This window comes from Myxocyprinus asiaticus, chromosome 31 (genome assembly GCF_019703515.2).
Source record: "Myxocyprinus asiaticus isolate MX2 ecotype Aquarium Trade chromosome 31, UBuf_Myxa_2, whole genome shotgun sequence".
Taxonomy (NCBI): Eukaryota; Metazoa; Chordata; class Actinopteri; order Cypriniformes; family Catostomidae; genus Myxocyprinus; species Myxocyprinus asiaticus.
In genome coordinates, this window is record NC_059374.1 from 28,919,552 (window position 1) to 28,940,779 (window position 21,228).

A 21,228-nucleotide genomic window follows, 5' to 3' on the forward strand; every position below is an offset into this window, starting at 1 on the left:
TGAATGGTGACATTTTGCCTTTCTTTATGTTTTGTGTTCCATGGAAGAAAAAAGTCAAGATATGAAGGTGAGTAAATGATGAGAGAATTTTCATTTTTGGGTGAACAATCCATTGCAGAAAAGAAGAATATTTAAGAATTAGCAATACATTGCTGCCTTGTTTTTACACAATAGTATTGTATTAGAAAGAAAAAATAAACATGCATGTAAAGCATATTATGTCCACATTTGGAAAAACATATCATATCTAGGAGTAAATTAGGACACATATTTAAATAAAAAGAAATGACTAATTTGTGGCGTGGTCTCATTCCATAACCCATTCTTTGTATAGTTTACAGTGCTCTCGTGCACAAACACCTACTGTGTTCTTAAGGGTCTGGTTTCCTTCTGCCACCTCCCACCACAAAACCTTAATTACAAATCCAGCAGCACAATAGCAGAGAGCAAGACAGACGAGAGAGAGAAGGACTAAGAGGTGTGAGCTGCATTTCTGACAGTCTCCGGCATGCGCAGCATATTTGTAAACATTGCTAATCACAGATTAGCAGATGGGGTGTTAATTGCACCTGTGGAAATAACATGACCCAGAGGATGATTCTATTTACCGCCTTCAGATGGCATTTACGCACAGGGAGGGTGAGAAGGAAAAACAGGAAGGCTTTGCTTATGATACAAGCAGCCTGTATTTGAATGGCTCTCCAAAATGTTGTCACCAACCATCATGATCAAAACCTCCTCCTCCCATCTCGCACCTCACGTTTCACTCTAAAGTGAGACCAAGCATCACTTTGTCTCTCTCGCTCCCCTCAGACAGAGACTGGAGATCGCTGCTCCCCTGACCACCTGCTACCCACTGACTGAAAACCAAACATATATTGTTTAATACGGCTGTACACTGAGCTATTGAAATAATCTCAGTGACAGCAGTCGTTTAGAGATGAGCGATAGAATACATTTCACTTATTTAATGATTAGTTAAGAACATTATGCATTCAAATTGTTGATTAGTTAATGATTGTTTATGAAGAGTAAACACTCGCGAAATAAAATGAAAGGTAAAGAGTGTTATTTCTGCTCCACCAAACAGAATTGCAAAAATGACTGTTTTCAAACAGGTTTCCCAAAAACATGTTGCATCCGCAATATTACTACAATAATGCTTAATAAGCCAACAACATGTGTGTAAAACCCGAAACAGCATTTCTTTATTGGTTAAGGTCATAAACAGTTTAAGCAAAAAAATATACATATACTGTATATCAACACATGTAGATTTCTGCACACTAGCCTAATTTACTGGCGTTCTTTCGACTCATGGTGTGTTCATGTCATGTCAGAATCACCGTAATTACAAGATTCTGATTTGTAAAAATCATTTAATTCTACATAGAACTCATAATTACAAGTTGTTAACTTTAAATTCTATAAAATCTCCAACTTGACAGTCGTGATGTCATGTAAAATGGCAGTGGCCTTAAAGGAATAGTTCATTCAAAAACCCTCGTACCATCCCGGATGTGTATGACTTTCTTCTGCTGATCACAAATGAAGATTTTTAGAAGAATATCTCAGCTCTTTTGGTCCATACAATGCAAGTGAATGGGAGCTCAAAAATTCACATAATGTCATCATAAAAGTAATCTATATGACTCCAGTGGTTAAATTTATGTCTTCAGAAGTAATATGATAGGTGTGGGTGAGATCAAAACAGATCGATATTAAGTCAATTTTTACTATAGATTCTCCTCCCTGCTCAATCTCCATTTTCCCTGCATTCCAAACAGGATAAATCACTCTCCGAAGGGCACTTTAAAGGGAAAACAATCATAATAGCCATGCTGTTAGATTACTTCAAACAGATTGTCCAATAAAAATGACTTTAAAAAGTGAGTTTTGAATGACCCCGTATGACTTTCGGGGTCAATCTTTTGAGCCCCACACTTTTTAGCCCTCCAAAACTCTCACCAAGGATGGTAAAGTCTTCAAAGGGAATAGGGCTTAGGAATGATCACTTATGTATGGACCACTAACTTTCATATTCTTCTTCTTGTGTTTTAGGTGATTCACATTATCATGCATATGCCCCCTACTGGGCAGGGAGGAGAATTTCTAGCAAAAATGGACTCTGAAGATATAGATTTAACACTGGAGTCTTATGAATTACTTTTATGCTGCCTTTATTTGTTTTTAGGAGCATCAACATTTTGGCACCCATTCACTTGCATTGTGAGGACCTACAGAGCTGAGATATTCTTATAAAAATCTTAATTTGTGTTCTGCAGAAGAAAGTAATACGCATCTAGGCATGAAGGTGAGTAAATTCATTTTTGGGTGAATGATTCCTTTAACATTTAATGGTAGTGAACTCATATTTCTGTTTGATATGCCATGTCATTATGCCGCTGTTGCCTGGAGTACTTTCTTTGTTCTTAAACATTATGCAAAAACATAAAGAGGTGAAGTAATGTAGAGATAAATATTTTGGTTTTATGAATGTTCCCATACAAACAAATAACTTACGAGATTTGAGGACATGAACAGATCCCACTAGATTCTCCAGGTTGGAATCTCATAATTTCAGTAATTCCGATAGAACGTGAATGCAGCATTATTCAAAGTGTTTTACATTTTGATGTCAAAAGCAGAAAATCCGAAGATTTCAAATCTCATCAACGGGTTTTTTAAGTTGTTGTGTTTTTTTAATAAAGCTTATTTTTCAGTGTTTTGCTGTGCATGTAAACACACTCATTGTTGCTGTGTCGACTGGTCATGACACTGAAACAAACAGAAATGTTTCGAAAGCACCACATCAAACTATGAATGGTTACAGTTGTCTTTGCATATTAAGCCATGCTCAATACAAGTTAAGCTCAATCAACAGCATTTGTGACAATACTGATTACCACAAAAATTAAATTTGACACTCCTTTCTTAAAAAAAAAAAAAAGCAAAAATCTGGGTTACAACTTGCCTCAGTGGAAGTGAATGGGGCCTCATTGTTTCAAAGGTACAGCCACATAAACAATATGCATGTTAACATGATTTTAGTGTGATGAAATTGCTTACTAACCTTTTCTTTGTAAAGTTATAGCCAATTTTACAACTTGCCATGACAATGTAGTCAACAAACCCCAAAACGACTGTAAAAATGACAATTTAAACAACTTTAATACATCATAATACTTCAAACTAATAATACATGAGTTTTAATAGAATTAATGTAAGTGATTTTCTAAAATTATTATCTTCATATTTCTGCCTTTAAATCCTCCAAAAAATATGCCCCAATCACTTGCATTGTAAGTGCCTTACAGTTGTCTTAGCACATTAACATTAAAAACAAAATTTACACTCCTCAGCTTTAATAAACAGTGGCTGGCGCAGAAATCATCTGACAGTTCCAGGTATGTCTGTAATGTTTTTACAAAGTCAACAAGGGGCATTTGGTTTTATTTTGCCATCATGCAGTGAAATTAGTCCTTTGAACTAATTCACAAGCAGCTGGCCACTGCACACTTACACACACACAGCTGCTTCCTCACATGCCCTAGCATGCCCTCGCCAAGCCTAGCAGCAGCAGTCTCTCGATCAATCAGACTCCTCCCATGCAGTGATTGCTAATTGATGCACTAATCCAGTCGTTAAGTACTGTGCCAAAGAGCTCGGAGTGTGTCCAAAGTAAACACCTGTCGTCACTCATCAATGTGTTTTGCTTCTACAAAACGAATCGAACCGGACGGTGTACTTACAGACTCACCGTGCATGAGAACCAAGAGATGGAGGAGACTGAGAAACATCCTTCATGTAGAGGTGGAACAAACTTTATTATTAAACTTTACCACCCTGCATGGGCCTTCTGCCTGTTCTGATACAACACTATACATAATGTCTCAATCCTCTAGCGAAAAATGATAGGTAACATGCCCATAGGAATGCACTTTTGAATATGATATTAGTCACACCATTGTAGACAAAAGATCTGTGATACCATACGGGTACAACAGAATAAGGGCACACTGATGGCAACACAAAAAGAGAATGGAAGAACTGCATTGGATCAAGTCATTCGTTTCCCTCAACACTTTGTAGCATTAAAGGGATAGTTCACCCAAAACTGAAAATTCTGACATCATACATTCATCCTCATGTTGTTTCAGATCCATATGACCCACGTTCCTCTATGGAACACAAAAGGAGATGTTAAGCAGCAAGTGACCATTACTTTCATTGTAGTGAAAAAAAGATGAATTAAATGAAAGTGAATGGTGACTGAGACTAACATTCTGCCTAACATCTCCTTTTGCGTTCCACGGAAGTAAAGAAAGTCATACAGGTTTTGAACAACAACAAAACTTTTCTTGGGGGAGGGTGAACTTTTCCTTGGACAGTATACACCAACTTTTAAGTCAGAGAATGAATAGGATGTAAGGGTGAGGTCTATACACATAATGTCAAAACGTTACAATCAAATACCACGTGAAGTAAAGGATCTTTCCGCAATGGGTTCTGTTGAAGATGCGTAGATATGGGTAATAGTCTATAACAAGCCCTCGTTTTGGTTCTCCTGCTACACTGAATGGCTGTAGCCCCTGATGCCCATTTTCATTCAGTGGAAAAGCAAACTCTAATATTACATGAAATTACTTTTGCAATTCTCAGTGTAATCTAACCTACTTTATTCTAATGATTGTCATCTTGACAGAGGTCTCTGTAGACTTCTCAGGTTGTGTTGCCCAGCAGTTGAAGACAGCCAAGTATGGCATGCTACTGCCACCCAGTGAACCACAAAGACACTACATCCTGATGATAAGGCAAAGAAGCTTCCGATGATGACCGTAAGCATTTTCTGCTTGTACTTTGGCATGAATTTGAAGATTCAGTTCACACACAAATCACACAGATATGTCAATTAACATAACAGATAAAAATACATTAAAGGATCCTGTGGTTAATTGTTCCCCAAACAATGCATATATTGCTATCTCAGCATGTTCCTATAAGGCAACAGTATTTTTTAAGAGCCCCCTAAAACAGACTGTACCTGTAACACCACGAGTGAATTACCTGAAGAACACTAAAGAGAGTTGAGCAGCTAAAACTCATAAGGCTGTTGTTGGTTTCTCCTTTCCTCAGTTACAGTTCTATTATTCCACAAACTTGCATGAGCTCCTTCACTGAAGTCCACACAACCTCTCACTCACTTCCCAAAGCTTCTTGGCCAGCGCATCATCCCGTCCCAGCTTACTAACACCCTGCAGAGCACAGCAGGAGAAGTACTTTCCACTCAGAGGCTCAAGACCCTCTTGCAAAGCACAGTAAAGTGTGGTTTGTGCACCTCCCTCAGGACTCAGGAAAAACAGCTTAGACATGGGCACAGAAAGCAGCTTCGCCAACAAGCCCATGTTCCGTCCGATCTCAGTGGATATTACACCTGTACGAATGATAAAATGAAGAAAAGCTATTCGAGAAACACTACAAGTGTTAGTTCATACATAAAGGAAAATGCAAAATGTACTTACCTTCATGCTGTTCCAAACCACTATGACTTTCTCTCTTACGTGCAACACAAAAGAGGACTTTTTTTAATTATATCCTGGCCGCTCTTTTCCATACAATGAAAGTAAATGAAGACTAAGGCAATCAAGCTTCAAAATGAAAAACTAAATAAAAGATCTTAGTGTGAGGAACAGACTCCTTTCAGCTGAAGTTCTGAAATGGGATACGAGACATATAGAATAAAAAAATGGCACGTTGTTGCCACTGACCAAAATGCTATTGGCTCTTGCTTATCCCATGACCAAGCATCGTTGACATCAATAGTTCTATATTTTGTTAATCTCTGCAGACCTGAGTGTGACTGCTGTGTGCATTTTCCATTTCCCTTCTATAGGATGCTTCCTTGCTCCCTATTTAGTGAATGACTTGATCTCCAGTGTGCTGTCTGTCTGCACTGGTCTCAGAACAGTTCGAAATGCACCTTATTTTCATCCTAACTCCATATAAAGCTTCTTTTTTTCTCAATGTGATAATGCACATTTAATATATAGGATTTCTAATGAAAAACTAGCACTATTGTCCACTATAGTGTTCATTAAGATTAACAGTGTGCAATTTTGCGATAAATCACTCAAATTTTAAAAATGGCATATCGGATGAAACTAGAGACTCTAAGCTTTTGACTCAAACAGGTTTCAATGTAAAAATGTAATTAGGTTTCTTACAAGTTGTCATTTTGTTGGTGTTTCTCCCAAAGACAAATTCTGCTGTGATCAGTGCCATGTTGTTTTGCCACATGACTCCGGACGTCAAACGTTTAACCCTTTACTGACAGCCCAGAGTCTTCTGAACTGAGATCAGTCGGTTTAAATTCATTTAAATTATGCATTGTATATAGCAAAGTCAACACACAACGTCCGCGTAGAAGGACGCGGGGTCGCTCGGGATAAGAGTCACAGCATAGCTGAAGATTTTCAGAGAATAACTACTTAAAATTTGGTCTGTTCATCACATAAAGCCTATGTAAGCCAATTCCAAGAATCACTTATATTATATTTTTATGATAGATTTTGTTTCATTTTGGAGCTTGACAGCCCCAGTCACCTTTAAACTTCTTTATTTGGTAAAAAGTCAGGATATGTGTTCCACAAAAGAGAGAGAGTCATAGGGATTTGGAATAACATGAAGGTGAGTAAATGATGATAGAACTATTCCTTGAATATATAGAAAAACACTTTCCTATACACAACAAATAAGGGATCACTGACCTGGATGCAGACAATAGCAGGTGACACTGGTCCCCTCCAAGCGGCTTGCAAGCTCTCGTGTAAAAAGCACATTACACAATTTGCTGTGGCAGTAGGCTCTGAACGAGTGCCAGTATGATTGGCCCGTTACCAGATCCTTGTGCGTTTTGAGGAGGTTGAAATCAATAGACCCCAGCCGATGAAGCAAGGCAGACACGTTGACTACACGGCTGTGCTCTGACTCCTTTAGACGATCCAACAGCAACAGGGTCAGCAAAAAGTGACCCAGGTGGTTCACGCCAAACGCCATGCCAAAACCATCTTCTGTTCTGCCTGATCCGATAAGACCTAGGAATAAAACAGGCAATTTCCCATACATTTTCTTGGCCCCATACAGTAAAATTCCTTAAAGGGTTTGAATGGTGACTGACTAGTTGACTAGCATTGTGCCTAACATCTTTTTTTGCATTCTATGGAAGAAAAAAGTCATTTAGGTATGGAACAACATTAGGGTGAGTAAATGATGACAACATTTTCAATTTGGGGTGATCTATCTTCTTAATTATTACTGGTATTGTCTGGTGTTTAACAGATTTGGTTACCTGCATTATTGATGAGCAAGTCAAGTCTTGGCTCACTCTTCAGAAAAGTCTCAGCAAAATTGCGCACAGACTTCAAACTGGCCAAATCCAAATGCATGTACAGCACCTCAGAGTTCCCGCTCTCCTGGGAGAAACAGGGCAGAGAAGATCTTTCTATTAGACTCTTTAGACTTCTATTACATGCCAATAAAGGAAGTGTGGTCAATGCATGAGTTTACCCTTCTTATGTCATACACTGCAGCTTCAGCTCTCTGATGGTTTCGGCAGGCAAGGATCACTCTGGCTCCTCTCTTGGCCAGATCCATAGCTGTGGTTTTGCCAATGCCAGTGTTACTCCCTACATACATATAACAGAGATCAGATTTACTGAAATAACATTTCTAACCCTGTATAACTAAACACAACAGTAAAAATGCCAAAACCATTAAATAACTGAAATTGCACAGTTGTCATTTTATTTTTATTTGTAGAGTGCTTTTTACAATACACATTGTTTCAATGCAGCTTTACAGAAAATTAAGCTGTAATGTCTTCAATGTCTTAAAGTCCTCAATTAAGCAGTTTAATTACAAAAATTTAGGCCTAACTGAAAATCAGGCCCCCAGACAGCAAGTAGCCACTCATAAATGCTTTTTCAGCAGTCTTAAAAGAATATTTATGCTTTTAGTTAAGAAATACATAGAAAAATATATACAGTATTTTGCCTACACAACTAATTTCAAGAATTCAGCATAAGCTTTTAGATTAAACATACATTCAGTAAGTCAGCCGTGTCCAGAATTTTGACTGGTCGCCCACTGTATACACATTTATCCATCACTTGACAATAGACAGTGAGCATATCATGATCTAATGCAGGGGTTTTGAAACTGGGGTCTGCTAAGAGGCAGAAGATTTCAGAAAAAAAAAAAAGTGTATAAAATGTAATATTATTACCGTTTTTATTCTGCTTTCTAAAGGCTGGTTGGAAATCATAAGATTAAATTGACAAATCTATTGACACCTGCTGAAATAACATTTAAAAATCTGCATATAGTTTTGTGATCGTGTTTCTCATTTGTTGCAATGTACAGTGCATCCGTAAGTATTCACAGCGCTTCACTTTTTCCACATTTTATGTTACAGCCTTATTCCAAAATGGATTAAATTATTTTCCTCAATTCTACAAACAATATCCCATAATGACAACGTGAAAGATGTTTGAAATCTTCGCAAATTTATTAAAAATAAAAAAACGAAACAAAATCAATGTACATAAGTATTCACAGTCTTTGCTCAACACTTTGTTGAAGCACCTTTGGCACCAATTACAGCCTCAAGTCTTTTTGAGTATGATGCTACAAGCTTGGCACACCTATTTTTGGGCAGTTTCTCCCATTCTTCTTTGCAGGACCTCTCAAGCTCCATCAGGTTGGATGGAGAGCACAGCCATTTTCAGATCTCTCCAGAGATGTTCAATCGGGTTCAAGTCTGGGCTCTGGCTGGGCCACTCAAGGACATTCACAGAGTTGTCCCGGAGCCACTCCTTTGTTATCTTGGCTGTGTGCTTAGGATCGTTGTCCTATTGGAAGATGAACCTTCACCCCAGTCTGAGGTCCAGAGCGCTCTGGAGCAGGTTTTCATCAAGGATGTCTCTGTACATTGCTGCATTCATCTTTCCCTCGATCCTGACTAGTCTCCCAGTTCCTGCAGCTGAAAAACATCCCCACAGCATGATGCTGCCACCACCATGCTTCACTGTAGGGATGGTATTGGCCAGGTGATGAGCGGTGCCTGGTTTCCTCCAGGCATGACGCTTGCCATTTAGGCCAAAGAGTTCAATCTTTGTTTCTCATGATCTGAGAGTCCTTCAGGTGCCTTTTGGCAAACTCCAGGCAGGCTGTCATGTGCCTTTTACTGAGGAGTGGCTTCCGTCTGGCCACTCTACCATACAGGCCTGATTGGTGGAGTGCTGCAGAGATGGTTGTTCTTCTGGAAGGTTCTCCTCTCTCCACAGAGAAATGCTGGAGCTCTGTCAGAGTGACCATTGGGTTCTTGGTCACCTCCCTGACTAAGGCCCTTCACCCCAGATCATTCAGTTTGGCCAGGCGGCCAGCTCTAGGAAGAGTCCTGGTGGTTCCAAACGGATGATGGAGGCCACTGTGCTCATTGGGACATTCAGTGCTGCAGAAATTTTTCTGTACCCTTCCCCAGATCTGTGTCTCCATACAATCCTGTCTCGGAGGTCTACAGGCAATCCCTTGGACTTCATGGCTTGGTTTTTGCTCTGACATGCACTGTTAACAGTGGGACCTTATATAGACAGGTGTGTGCCTTTCCAAATCATGTCCAATCAACTGAATTTACCACAGGTGGACTCCAATCAAGTTGTAGAAACGTCTCAAGGATGATCAGTGGAAACAGGATGCACCTGAGCTCAATTTTGAGTGTCATGGCAAAGGCTGTGAATACTTATGTACATGTGATTGTTTTCGTTTTTTATTTTTAATAAATTTGCAAAGATTTCAAACAAACTTCTTTCACGTTGTCATTATGGGGTATTGTTTGTAGAATTTTGAGGAAAATAATTAATTTAATCAATTTTGGAATAAGGCTGTAACATAACAAAATGTGGAAAAAGTGAAGCGCTGTGAATACTTTCCAGATGCACTGTACACATTCAAGAATAGTTTCTACTTGTGTTGTATTTTTCTAGGGAGTTTTTCCTTGCCACTCACTGTCACCTACAGCTTACTTGCTTGGGGTTGTAAAACAATATTCTTTGTAAACTGCTTTGAAACAATATTTATTGTGAAACGAAATATAAAAAATACTTCTGAACGGCTGAAAATATTTTGTTTCAGGTTTAACATCTAACATTAAATGTGGGTAGAACAAGATATGTTGTCATCTTAATCCAAAGTAGGCCTAGATATATTCTAGATAATATTCTAATCATTTATTTTGGCTTTAATACAATTACAATAAAGGCCAATACTTTCATCTAGCAAACAACATTTTTTTTTTTTAAATATCACCGTTACTTCTTCGTTTTTCTCACTGAGTATAAATGGGTCTTTATACATGAAAATATGTAGGTGGTTTTATACTATTTATGAAAAGTGTCTCTCTCATATTTGGGGGTCCTTGGCATCAAAATGTTTGAAAAATTCTGATTAACCCTTGTGCGACCTTAGGGATATATATATATGTATTTTTTTTTTTTTAATCATTTTGAAAACAAAAATACATTTTGTGTTAATGCCAACTGCATAAATTTTGCCAAAGATGTGTATTTTGGGGGAATTTTTATATTTCAACCTCAGTTCCTATTATACATCTATAATAAACTGTGTACATAGTTACACTCAGGACCTTAAGGACAAAAATGTCCACTGAAACCCATTAAAACTGCAATATTTGATCCCAGTGCGATTAAAGCGTAAAATCATGAATTCTATGATATTGTGCTTTCATTCTGGAGCCCTGGCTTCAAAATGTAAATTTTTAATATTTTCCACTAGATGGCACCATTTTTCTCATGTTTAGCCTATGGAGCAATTACATGCTTTTTTTCCTATTTTCTGTTACTGTATTATAGAGCACTGCAGGCCAATTAAATAAATAATGCACCTAAAATTGTGTGGGTGTGTTGATATGGATGTCAGAGTGTGTTTTGTATGTGTGTATTGAGAAATTTGTGTGTGTGTAAAAAACAAGTGGCATTATGTAAACAAACCGGCATTTAAAGGTTTAAAATCCTTAAAATGAATTAATATTTGGTAGTTATGATCAAGACTGATGCTGGTTAAAAAATGTACTCATTGAAAGTGGAAAATAATATTAATATATAATATTATTACGGCAGTTTTTTGACGCGGACATTTTTGTCCTCTAAGGACCTTTGAGTAACTTCAAATGTCCTTGAGTAACTTTTTTATTATTATTGACGCACAAGGGTTAAATGGAAAGTGTATGTGTAGTTGAGTTCTTATTTATATAAAAGCAAACATTTAAAAATATAATCAAACCTGTAACAATTGCTGTCTTCCCCTTTAACGACAGATTGCTCTTAAATCGGGCTCCTTTGAACAAACAGTAATAAATCAATGAGTATGCAGCGAGCCCAGCGGCCAGCACTGTCAACAGGAAAGACATCTCGCTGGAGAGCATCAAACAGGTGATGTTAGACATTTTGAAAGTTTACGAGAACACAATTCTCGCATATGACAGCTTTTTTACGCTTTCGTAACAGCCTGCAACTACTTCCGGGCTTCCATTCTCGCTTACTGCTACCAACCACTAGATGGCGCAGTTACTCTTCTTTATATTGTTTCCAAGCGCCATTCACTTTCTTAGCAACTTTAATTAACAAAAACTTAACATTCTGCCTAAAATCTCCTTTTGTGTTCCACGAAAGAAAGAAAGACACATACAAACATATATGTTCTAATAGTACACCACATGTAGATGCCTGTCAGAAATGAACATCTGTAGGCTATAGAAGATAACAACAGCTCTTAGCCTTTTTTATGATGTAATTAATATGAACACATGGCAAATGTATACTTCCCTTTGATTGTATTTTGATTGAACGAAGATGCATAAAAAATCTTTTCGTCCTCTTTTATTTACATTTCACGCTATCTTACTCCTACAAAAACATTACCCTGGCAACCAATCGTTTCTGTCAAAATACCATAGTTGGAGTTATTGCTTAAATTTAAATAATAATAATAATAATAATAATAATAATAAATTTAAGATTTACGCATTTAAATTTCATATCAAAATTCCATACTATTTAATTGAGTAATCTCAGAGAGTATTTAGCAGAGACGGGCCATTTCTATTAAAATTAATGGGAGAAATAGAGGTCAGCAGTCTTGATCCGGAAGTTAAAATCCCATTCATTTATCCCATGGAGGAATTCATTTTCAACAATAATTTAAAAACCTTTAAAGACAGAGCTACCATGAGCTCCGAGGTTGTTCATTGATGGTATATGCTTCCGTTGAAGCCATCCGAAGGATTTTACATAAAGTCTATGGAAGAAATTAATGTGGAAAATACCGGAACCAAGACAGATGAAAAAGTGGGCGGGCACTGTTGCGCTCTTTGGAACGCCCAACTGTCAACTGATGTAGAAAGGAAGTCCCTCCTTACAGGTAAAAGAGCCAATCACCTTTTAGATCCAGACATCGCCTGTCAATCAACTCGAGAATGCGCGTGCGCATTAACTATACAAGCTGGGAAAATTGCATTTTTTAACCGTAATCTGAGGTAAAGAAGCACATTTTATGATTCCAGCGTTGTCAGATTTTACTGCTGATTTGAAATATGTTCTTTGATCATAATCTTGACCAACCGTTTTGGAGATTTCGGTCTTTCCCCATTCAAGTAGATAGAAGCTGCTCTTGTAAGCCGCATATTTACATAGAAAAATAGCTACCCGAGAGCGTTCCAAAGATGACTGCCAGTAGACTGATTGCTAGAAAGACTTTGGTCATCTTAAACCAAATAAAATTAAAATAAAATCTAAATTAATTTTTATTAATTTCATTTTGTTAAAAAAAAATGAGGTTGAACTGAGGTAGTTTATAATAAAACACTACTACTAAAAAACTAGCTTAGTTTTTGCCACCACTGTTATCAAAACAAAACAAAAATGACAGAAAGATTCTGAAAGCTTCTTACACCATTTGAAGAAGATCCCATATTCATTTATTATAATTTTACAGTGATAAAAATAGCTGTGGAATAGATGGTAAATGTTTTTATGTTCTCTGCATCTAAGTACTATTTTGTGACATAACATTTGGGTCACAGCTTCAATATCAAGCAAACAATCACAGTGTTTTTTTTGGGGGGGGGGGGTCATACTTGTGCCCTTTATTGATCTCTTTTGCACAGACTGCATGACAGTGATGAGTAGCAAAGCTTGGGTCACATCACTGCGCCACCCACAGAATCAGTCTGCTTGAGTTCTTCTTCTCGCTCTTTTCTTTCAATCGATGGCATGGAAAAAGAAGAAAGTGCTGTGAACATTTGCAGAATGCACCAGACGTTCTGTCTGTGCTCTGTCAGGTCTAGCTGGGCTTGACGGTGTCAGAGTAAAGAGGTGGAGGTGAGGAGGGGGTGGAGGAAGAGGAGGAGTTGGGGTAGGGAGGAAGGGAGGTGGGCAGGCTGCTCTCACTGCTGAACTCGGCGGAGGGACTGCACCTGGAATGTCTGAGCGTGGGAGCCCCACTCCCTGTAGTGTTTGTACTCGCCACCATGGTGGTCACACTCCAGGATGTACTGGTAACCACGGTAGCCGGGGTACTGGTAACAAACCCAGCTACAGGCAGTGAGAGAATACATTACAAATGCAAAATGAGATTCCCAAATTAATATTTCCAGTATCACTCAACTTGCATACAAGTACTGAATTGTTATCAGAATCAGAATCAGAATGAGCTTTATTGCCAAGTATGCTTACACATACAAGGAATTTGTCTTGGTGACAGGAGCTTCCAGTGTACAAACAATACAACAACAATACAAAAACAGCAGCAAGACATAGATAATAATAAAAAAAAAAAAATTATTATACACATACGTACAGACACGCATACATACATACACACATACATTATATCACATGAAGCTATGGTGTAAAGAGACAAAAGAATGGTACTCACGCCCCACTTTGCACCTGCATTGACCCGATCTCATTTGTGGGCCAGCCCATGGCCTGGAGGGAGGGGTAGTCATCGGTTATCTCCCACTGGTGTCCGATGAAGTTCTCCCGCTCAAAAACAGTAATCTTGGACTCCTTATGGTTCTGTGCAGATCATAACATTTGGAGAGAGAATATTAATTTAAATAGACTGTTGCACAGTAACCACACTGTTGTAAGTCAACATATTTTTAGACTCACAGCAGAGCAGATTGGGCGGAAGGACGTTAGCCTCTCGATGTGGTAGGCATTGCTGCCACTCCAAGACTCCCAGCGAGGGTAGTTTCCTCTCTCCAAGATGAACTGCTGCCCACAGAAGCTGGAGTGTTCAAAGCCCAACCAGCTGTTCAAATGGACACATACACTCGGGAGTTAGAGAGCTATAAGGGATAGGAAACCTGTCATCATTTACTCTCATGTTGTTCTAAACTTGTATGGCTTTGTTTAATGGAACTCTAAAGGAGATGTAAGGCAGAATGTTAGGGACTGATAGCCTCAGTCACCATTCACTTTCACTGCATTTTTTTACATACAGTGAAAGTGAATGGTGTCTGAGGCTAACATTTAGCATAAGATCTCCTACTGAGTTCTACATAAGAAAGTTATATGGGTTTGGAATGAGATGAAGGTTAGTAAAGGGTGAACTGTCCCTTTAAAGACCCATTGAAATCACTTGACAAGCGCAGTTTTCAGTCCTGTGTTGACGTATTTCCAATTGTAAATGGAAGTTTGGGTTGGACATATCAAACATTTTTTTCAAAAAGCCAATAGGCTTTAGTTTACATCACAGCCATGAACCATGTTTTTCTATTTGCTAGTCGGTTGCAGGTGGTATTAGGGAGAGGGACTCTCATTCTAGAGAGCATTTGATCAGACAAAAATCAGTGTCATGCAAGTTGAATCATTGCTATTTTTGGTCAGTTTTCCAGGAAAAGAGAGAAGCGTATATTTTATTTTAGGATATTTTAGGAACTTTTAGAAGTGCACTACCATATACATGGCTTCAAAGCTAATTGACATGGATTACTAGCCACAAAACTCCCATTTTCATTTCATTCTTTAAGACTATGCGAGGTATAGGAATCTGTGCATGTCTTTGTGTGTATTTGTGTAACTTACGCGCCACACTCCACCTTCACTGAGCGGACACTGTCCATGCCACATTCCATGATGTTCTGACAGGCTGAGGTGAACTCCATGCGCTTGCCTTGGAAGTTCTCCTGGTCGTAGACTGTGAGCTACATATGTTCACAGAAACAACTGTTGGCTTTGACATACTTGAAAGCATTCTTATTAACGTGAGATTTCAACACTTTGTATTGAGGTTGGCATTATCACTAGCCATCAAGTATTTACTTGCCTTCCATGGCCCCACTGGCATGGGATTAGTCAGAGCCATCCTTAAAGATATCTGAATTCTGATAGACCTGAAGAACGCAAATATGCAATTGAAGAATATTTTTATATATATAATATATGAAACTGTACAAACAGCCTGCGGCCGAGGAACAAGTTAGTTACCAAAGGTGCTGACAAATGTAATTGAAATGTCATTTTTGCTCTAATAAATGAATAAAATAAAAAAATAAATCACACTGATTCTCTCGCTGATTTAGAGTACATAATCCAAACATTACAGAGTAAGGCCAAACAGCAAAGCACCTACTTAGATGAAGAGAAAAAAACAAATTTATGGCTTATGCACATTGGATCTAAAAGCTTTACCCACTGCAAATATGAGAAATTACAAACTGTATAGATTATATCAGCAACTGCATAAAATATCAGATTTAGCCCAGAAGCATTAGTACAATTTTACAGACCTCTTATTCAATGTATTGAAGAGAACTGATATCAGTTGTTACCCAAAGCATTCTAATGTAAAGTATTTTGATGTGTGGTGTGTTGTTTTACATTTAGTTTCTTGAAATGTCAATGCCTGCTCATAAGATTGCTATGTTTGTTTTGTTCTCAGTGGTGTTTGTGTGATCGGGTGCCTCTCCCCCGGAGTTTTACAGATCGGCAAAGCACACTAAATGGAAAATGACTTAACAAATGAAAGGACTAACATGGAGGGCTTACCTGACCTACCCAAAAAAATAGCTGTAAGCGTTCAGGGGCTCCACACAACGGTCTCCAGACCTCCGACTAAGGGCTCTATTTATATGTAGCATGGCAGAATGGGAAGATTGGCCACAGGGCAGGTAGGAGTCAGCACTTTGCCCCAGGCCTCATTGTTTTGGACTGAGCCTTTGGCTTTACCCAGCTCACAATAACATCTGCCATAGCCAGGAAGGCATCGTGCCTACTGGCAACTGCTAGTGGAGTGGATGCCAGGCACATTGATTCCATGCATGCTTTTATTCCATAAGCCTTCGTAAAGCACTACCACAACTGCAATTCTTAGCTCCACGTTTATTCTCTAAAATGTTTGAAAAAAGATAATTGCAACTACTAAAACAGCTTGAATGTATCCCTAAATACACAAGGAACCTCAGCTCTTAAGAAATCCACTCTGACAAACATCTCTCATTAAAAACCCATGGCTGCCTTAGACACTTCTGCTTTCACCGCAGTGATAGGTACAAAGTGTTTAAACTATCCATTTACACCTGCCTTTACATACTCGCACACATGCTGTCCCTCACATATGCATACACACACAGCACTTTACAAGCACATCCATTCAACATCCATGTCCTGCCCACTTCTTTGAGTTTATGCAAAGCAGACTGCATGGTTTGGGCCCAGTGTTGCTATAGGAAGAGCATGACTAAGTGAAATGAAAATATGACTTGTCATTCAAGTAAATAAAAAAACAGTAAGTTAAGCCTTTATACCCACAGGTATAAATTGAGCTCAGGTAAGTAACAATATGGCACATGTTTAGGACTGTAAATCTTAAATTAATTGCTGTAAGTGATTTGTTTGGTTTTGTCTATATTCTTTTTCACTGTTGCACTTACATTTAGGCTATGTAGGGTAATGGTGCATGCTGTTTAATGTTTAAGGAGCAATTTTACAGTGCAGTTTAAATGAGCACTTGTCAGGATATAACTGTAACCACCTAGAAAACTGCTGAAGTTTCACACAACACACTGTAAAAACAATTTATCATTATAACAACATCTTTGTTTCATTTCTGTCATTTTAACTCAATTTTATAAGTTATCAGAGTTATTTTCTTCATCAGTAATTAATCCTTTTTTTTTTTTTTTTACCATAAATCTCAACTTTCACTTTCAAAATGAGATTTATAGTAAATAATAACTTAAATATGGATCTGTTTCTCACCCACTCCTATCATTTTGCTTCTGAAGATATGGATTTAACCACTGGAGTCTTAAAGATTACTTTGCTGTGACCTTTATGTGATTTTTGGAGCTTCAAAGGTCTGGTCACCATTCACTCGCATTGAAAGGACCACCAGAGCAGATATTTTTCTAAAAATCGTTGTTTTTGTTCTGCAGATGAAAGAAGGTCATACACATCTGGGACACCATGAGGGTGAATAAATGATGAGAGACTTTTTATTTTGGGGTGAACTATCCTTTTAAACTAAAGTGGGTGGCTTTTTTTCTTTTTTTTTTTTTTACAGTTTGTATACAACAACAAGTCTCCCTATTTCTCTCAATGGAGAGGTCTGTTGCCAGTCTACTGAGGTCAGCATATTACTAACTGTGTTACAGAGTGTGAATGAGTGTGTGAGAGAGAGAGAGAGAGAGAGAGAGAGAGAGCTGAAGAGAGTAGAGTTCCACACATTTTTTGCTGATGGAGATAGACATCAGACATCCATCCAAAGCTTGCAACAAAGCAATGAGCAACATCAGCAGGGTCACATCGATAAGCCTGCACTCCAAACGGCCATCACTTTATCCAATAGCCTGGCCTTGTTCTGCCCTAGAAGTACAACTAGGGAGATATATGTGTATATATATATATATATATATATATATATATATATATATATATATATATATATATATATCCCATCCAAAGCCCGAACCCTAGTATATTCAGGTCTTGGCATCCTTTCCTCTGCCAGCACTCCTCTTACATTGTTTTGCGCCTGACTGCAAAGTTTTGGGGAGCTCTTCAGGCCCTTACTGAGTAGAAATCTCACTCTTTAAACAAGCTGGAATAAACCTTGATTGTTTGGAGCGTATATAGATATAGAGTATATAAATACTTTTTTATAGATTTGAAGCGACTGGAGTATCCTGTATATAGATTTAGTCTGCTCCAGACTTCACTGATTTGAGTGAAGTAGATTTTTTTTATAAATGGAAAGTCTGGTAATGTCACATGCCTGACGTTAAAATGTCTTCAGATGTGTTCTGTTAAATGTGTAGCAAGAGGTTATTTAGAAGCTATTTAGAGGTAGCTATTGAAGTCTTTCAGAACTGTAACAATGTCAGCTACTAAATGTTTAGTTGTTCATTGAATTTAGCTTTTCCAAGGTTCTGTTGTCCTACACAGAACTTAAATCTTTACTGAATCATGATTAGATCTTTTATTGAAGCTTGAATTTTTTTTTCTTTTTTTCTCCACCTCTCTGTTTGGTAACAGCTCCAGTCATGTCACATACTGCTGTACAGGGAAGCATGGGGAGTCGCAATGCCACGGGAATGAGTTCCCACAGAGTAGGTGAAATATATTTCATTAAGCACTTAAAAAATTCTCATTACTCTATTAAGGAAATATTAAAACATATATGAAACAGACTGGTAAAGTTCAAGATGCATTTGTTTGATTAGATGTGGTCATGTGTAAATCCTTTGATCAGATATGTCTGTTTGAGAACGAGAATTTCCAAGGGCGAATGATGGAGCTGAGTGGAGTGTCGTAACGTCTGTGAGAAGGGGCTGAAACATGTGGGCTCCATTAGAGTGGAGTGTGGGCTGTAAGTATGGAATGATCTAACAAATTACATGCTATATTAATAAAGAAAAAAAAATGGAAAATGTTATGATGTAATTTAAATGTAAAATGGGTATCACTTACAGTAAGGTTCTATTTGTTAAAGCTGATGTAACTTTTTTCAGTGTTAAAATACTTTTTTCTATCCCAGCTTAATATGCAGAGACAACTATAAGTAAGCCATTCATATGTTAATTTTCTCAAAAAACACTGTGTTTCTGGCACTATAAAATTCCTGTGTTAGTTTTGAGCAACTCACTTAGACCTGCCCCAACAACATTACTCAACCAGTGACAGAAGTTGGGGGCGGGACTATCTGACGGTTTGAACATCTGCGTATGAGAGGGGCGTATTCAGAAAGATGTTTTGAAAACATTGTTTATTTTTGCAATTCCATTCTGTGGCGCAAGTGTTGCAGAAATTACATACTTCAGCTTTAGTTAACAACATTAGTTACAGCTTTTTATTAATCCTGATTCATGTTAATTTCAACATGTAGTAATACATTTTCAAAATCAAGTTATCTGTGTTAACATTTGTTAATGCACTATGAATTAACATGAACTAACAATTAACAATTGTATTTTTATTAACTAGCATTAACAAAGATTAATAAAAGCTGTAAAAAAATAAATAAAATATTGTTTATTGTTAGTTCGTGATACCTAATGCATTAACTAATGTTAACGAATGGAACCTCATTGTAAAGTGTTACTGTAAACTGTAGATGTAAAAGGGACATCTGAAGAAGTTAATTAAAAATCATAAATGTCCTAAAAACTTACTTTTAGTGAAGCAGACCAACCTAAGTGTAACTGAAGTAGATTTATTGGGGACTATTAACACTTGTCGTGCCAACTGTGATCAAATATGTACTTTAAAGCTAGCTGTGTTAATCATAACATCTGAGTTTTAAATATACAATTTCTTCTGTCTGTTGTTTAATAATAAAGTACAGTAAATGAAAAAATAAACAGACCATTGTGTATTCTGAACTACCTTGCAGATGGGTAGGTTATGAGCAACTGAACATGAGTGGTGAGATGTTCATGCTGGAGAGGGGCAAATACCCTCGCTGGGACACTTGGTCCAACAGCTATCGTTGTGATCGTCTCATGTCTGTCCGGCCAGTTCGAATGGTGAGTTAACATTTTATCACTAACCATGAACAATTAATTCAAGGACTTTGATTATTGCTTTAAAGGAGGACCATGGAAACTATGAAAGACAACAATTCTGTGTGCTTTCTCCTTGTAGGACCCACAGGACCATAAGATCTGTCTGTACGAGTGTGTGAACTTTGATGGCCGTAAGATGGAGGTTTGCGATGAGGACTTCCCAAGTTTGTGGTGTTATGGCTTCCAGGACAGAATTGCCAGCATCCAAGTGAATGGTGTAACGTAAGCGATTTAGCATCCCTTGTATTATTGCCAGTGTCCAGTTTGAAGATGATTATCCAGCTATTAAATGATCTCTCAAGAATTAATGTATGTTACTTCCATATCCAGGTGGGTTGGATACCAGTACCCTGGCTATCGTGGATACCAGTACCTGTTTGAGTTTGGACTCTATAAGCACTGGAACGAATGGGGGGCCAATCACCCCCAGATCCAGTCGGTGCGTAGAGTGAGGGACATGCAGACGCATCACAGAGGTTGCTTCGAGATAACAGCATAGGCAATGACACACGGCATGGACATATGGACACAGCAGGGTCCTGCAGTGAAAGCTCGATGGAATGTAAAATCATCTCTCACCATAAGGGGATCATCAGCTGAGATAATCAGAACAGACACTGACTATTGTGATGATAAACTCTGCTAGCATAATAATATGTGTGCACATTCATACCACTGGTTGCAGAATCTTTTCAGTTTCTTGAGTGCCTTTAAGAGCAAAAACATTCTATGTCCAACCCCTAAAAATTATTAAATTAAAAGAAATTAATTTACAGTTTGTGCAGCTTTGGTGCTCATTAAAGGGATAGTTCACCCCAAAATTACAAATTCTCTCATCATTCACTCACTCTCATGCCATCCCAGATGTGTATGACTTTCTTTCTTCTACTGAACACAAATGAAGTATTTGAACACAAATATTTTAAGAAATATATTTCAGCTCTATAGGTCCATACAATGCAGGTGAATGGTTGCCAGAACTTCGAAGAACTAAAAAGCATATATAGGCAGCATAAAAGTAATTCATAAGACTCCAGAGATTAAATCCATGTCTTCAGAAGTGATATGATAGGTGTGAGTGA

The 21,228-nt window shown here is 37.9% G+C and overlaps 3 protein-coding genes across 4 annotated transcripts; 1 reads left to right on the plus strand and 2 right to left on the minus strand.

Annotated features, from left to right (window-relative positions):
• Positions 1–1,184: 1,184 nt before the first annotated feature.
• Positions 1,185–11,599, minus strand: dhrs13a.3 (dehydrogenase/reductase (SDR family) member 13a, duplicate 3). Its single transcript, XM_051665031.1, has 5 exons — positions 11,359–11,599; positions 7,567–7,685; positions 7,349–7,472; positions 6,768–7,094; positions 1,185–5,434 (listed from the first exon to the last, which is right to left on the minus strand). Exons 1-5 carry the CDS (start codon positions 11,519–11,521, stop codon positions 5,175–5,177), a joined length of 993 nt encoding a protein of 330 aa, XP_051520991.1. The 5' UTR covers positions 11,522–11,599; the 3' UTR covers positions 1,185–5,174.
• A 1,408-nt stretch (positions 11,600–13,007) lies between these two features.
• Positions 13,008–16,237, minus strand: cryba1a (crystallin, beta A1a). 2 transcript variants are annotated; one of them, XM_051665032.1, is made up of 6 exons: positions 16,140–16,237; positions 15,409–15,475; positions 15,168–15,286; positions 14,250–14,391; positions 14,011–14,153; positions 13,008–13,667 (listed from the first exon to the last, which is right to left on the minus strand). In XM_051665032.1, exons 1-6 carry the CDS (start codon positions 16,220–16,222, stop codon positions 13,520–13,522), a joined length of 702 nt encoding a protein of 233 aa, XP_051520992.1. In that variant the 5' UTR covers positions 16,223–16,237; the 3' UTR covers positions 13,008–13,519. The 2 variants fall into 2 exon arrangements, with proteins under 2 accessions (XP_051520992.1, XP_051520993.1); XM_051665033.1 differs by having other exon boundaries at positions 16,131–16,195.
• Positions 16,238–18,625: 2,388 nt separating this feature from the next.
• crybb1l3 (crystallin, beta B1, like 3) lies at positions 18,626–20,852 on the plus strand. The gene is given in 6 exon segments (XM_051665034.1): positions 18,626–18,691; positions 18,835–18,887; positions 18,889–18,951; positions 19,975–20,107; positions 20,226–20,368; positions 20,477–20,852. Coding segments are annotated over 6 exon segments (627 nt in total). The 3' UTR covers positions 20,646–20,852.
• Positions 20,853–21,228: the final 376 nt, after the last annotated feature.

Coding starts and splice junctions, on each gene's coding strand:
- dhrs13a.3 (XM_051665031.1), bottom strand. CDS start 11,521: ATGTCTAACATCACCTGTTTGATGCTCTCCAGCGAGATGTCTTTCCTG. Junction 7,686..11,358: donor GAAGACAGCAATTGTTACAG/GTTTGATTATAT, acceptor ATATGTATGTAG/GGAGTAACACTGGCATTGGC. Junction 7,473..7,566: donor CAGTGTATGACATAAGAAGG/GTAAACTCATGC, acceptor TGTTTCTCCCAG/GAGAGCGGGAACTCTGAGGT.
- cryba1a (XM_051665032.1), bottom strand. CDS start 16,222: ATGCTACATATAAATAGAGCCCTTAGTCGGAGGTCTGGAGACCGTTGT. Junction 15,287..15,408: donor TGCCAGTGGGGCCATGGAAG/GCAAGTAAATAC, acceptor GAACATATGTAG/CTCACAGTCTACGACCAGGA. Junction 14,154..14,249: donor TCCGCCCAATCTGCTCTGCT/GTGAGTCTAAAA, acceptor TGATCTGCACAG/AACCATAAGGAGTCCAAGAT.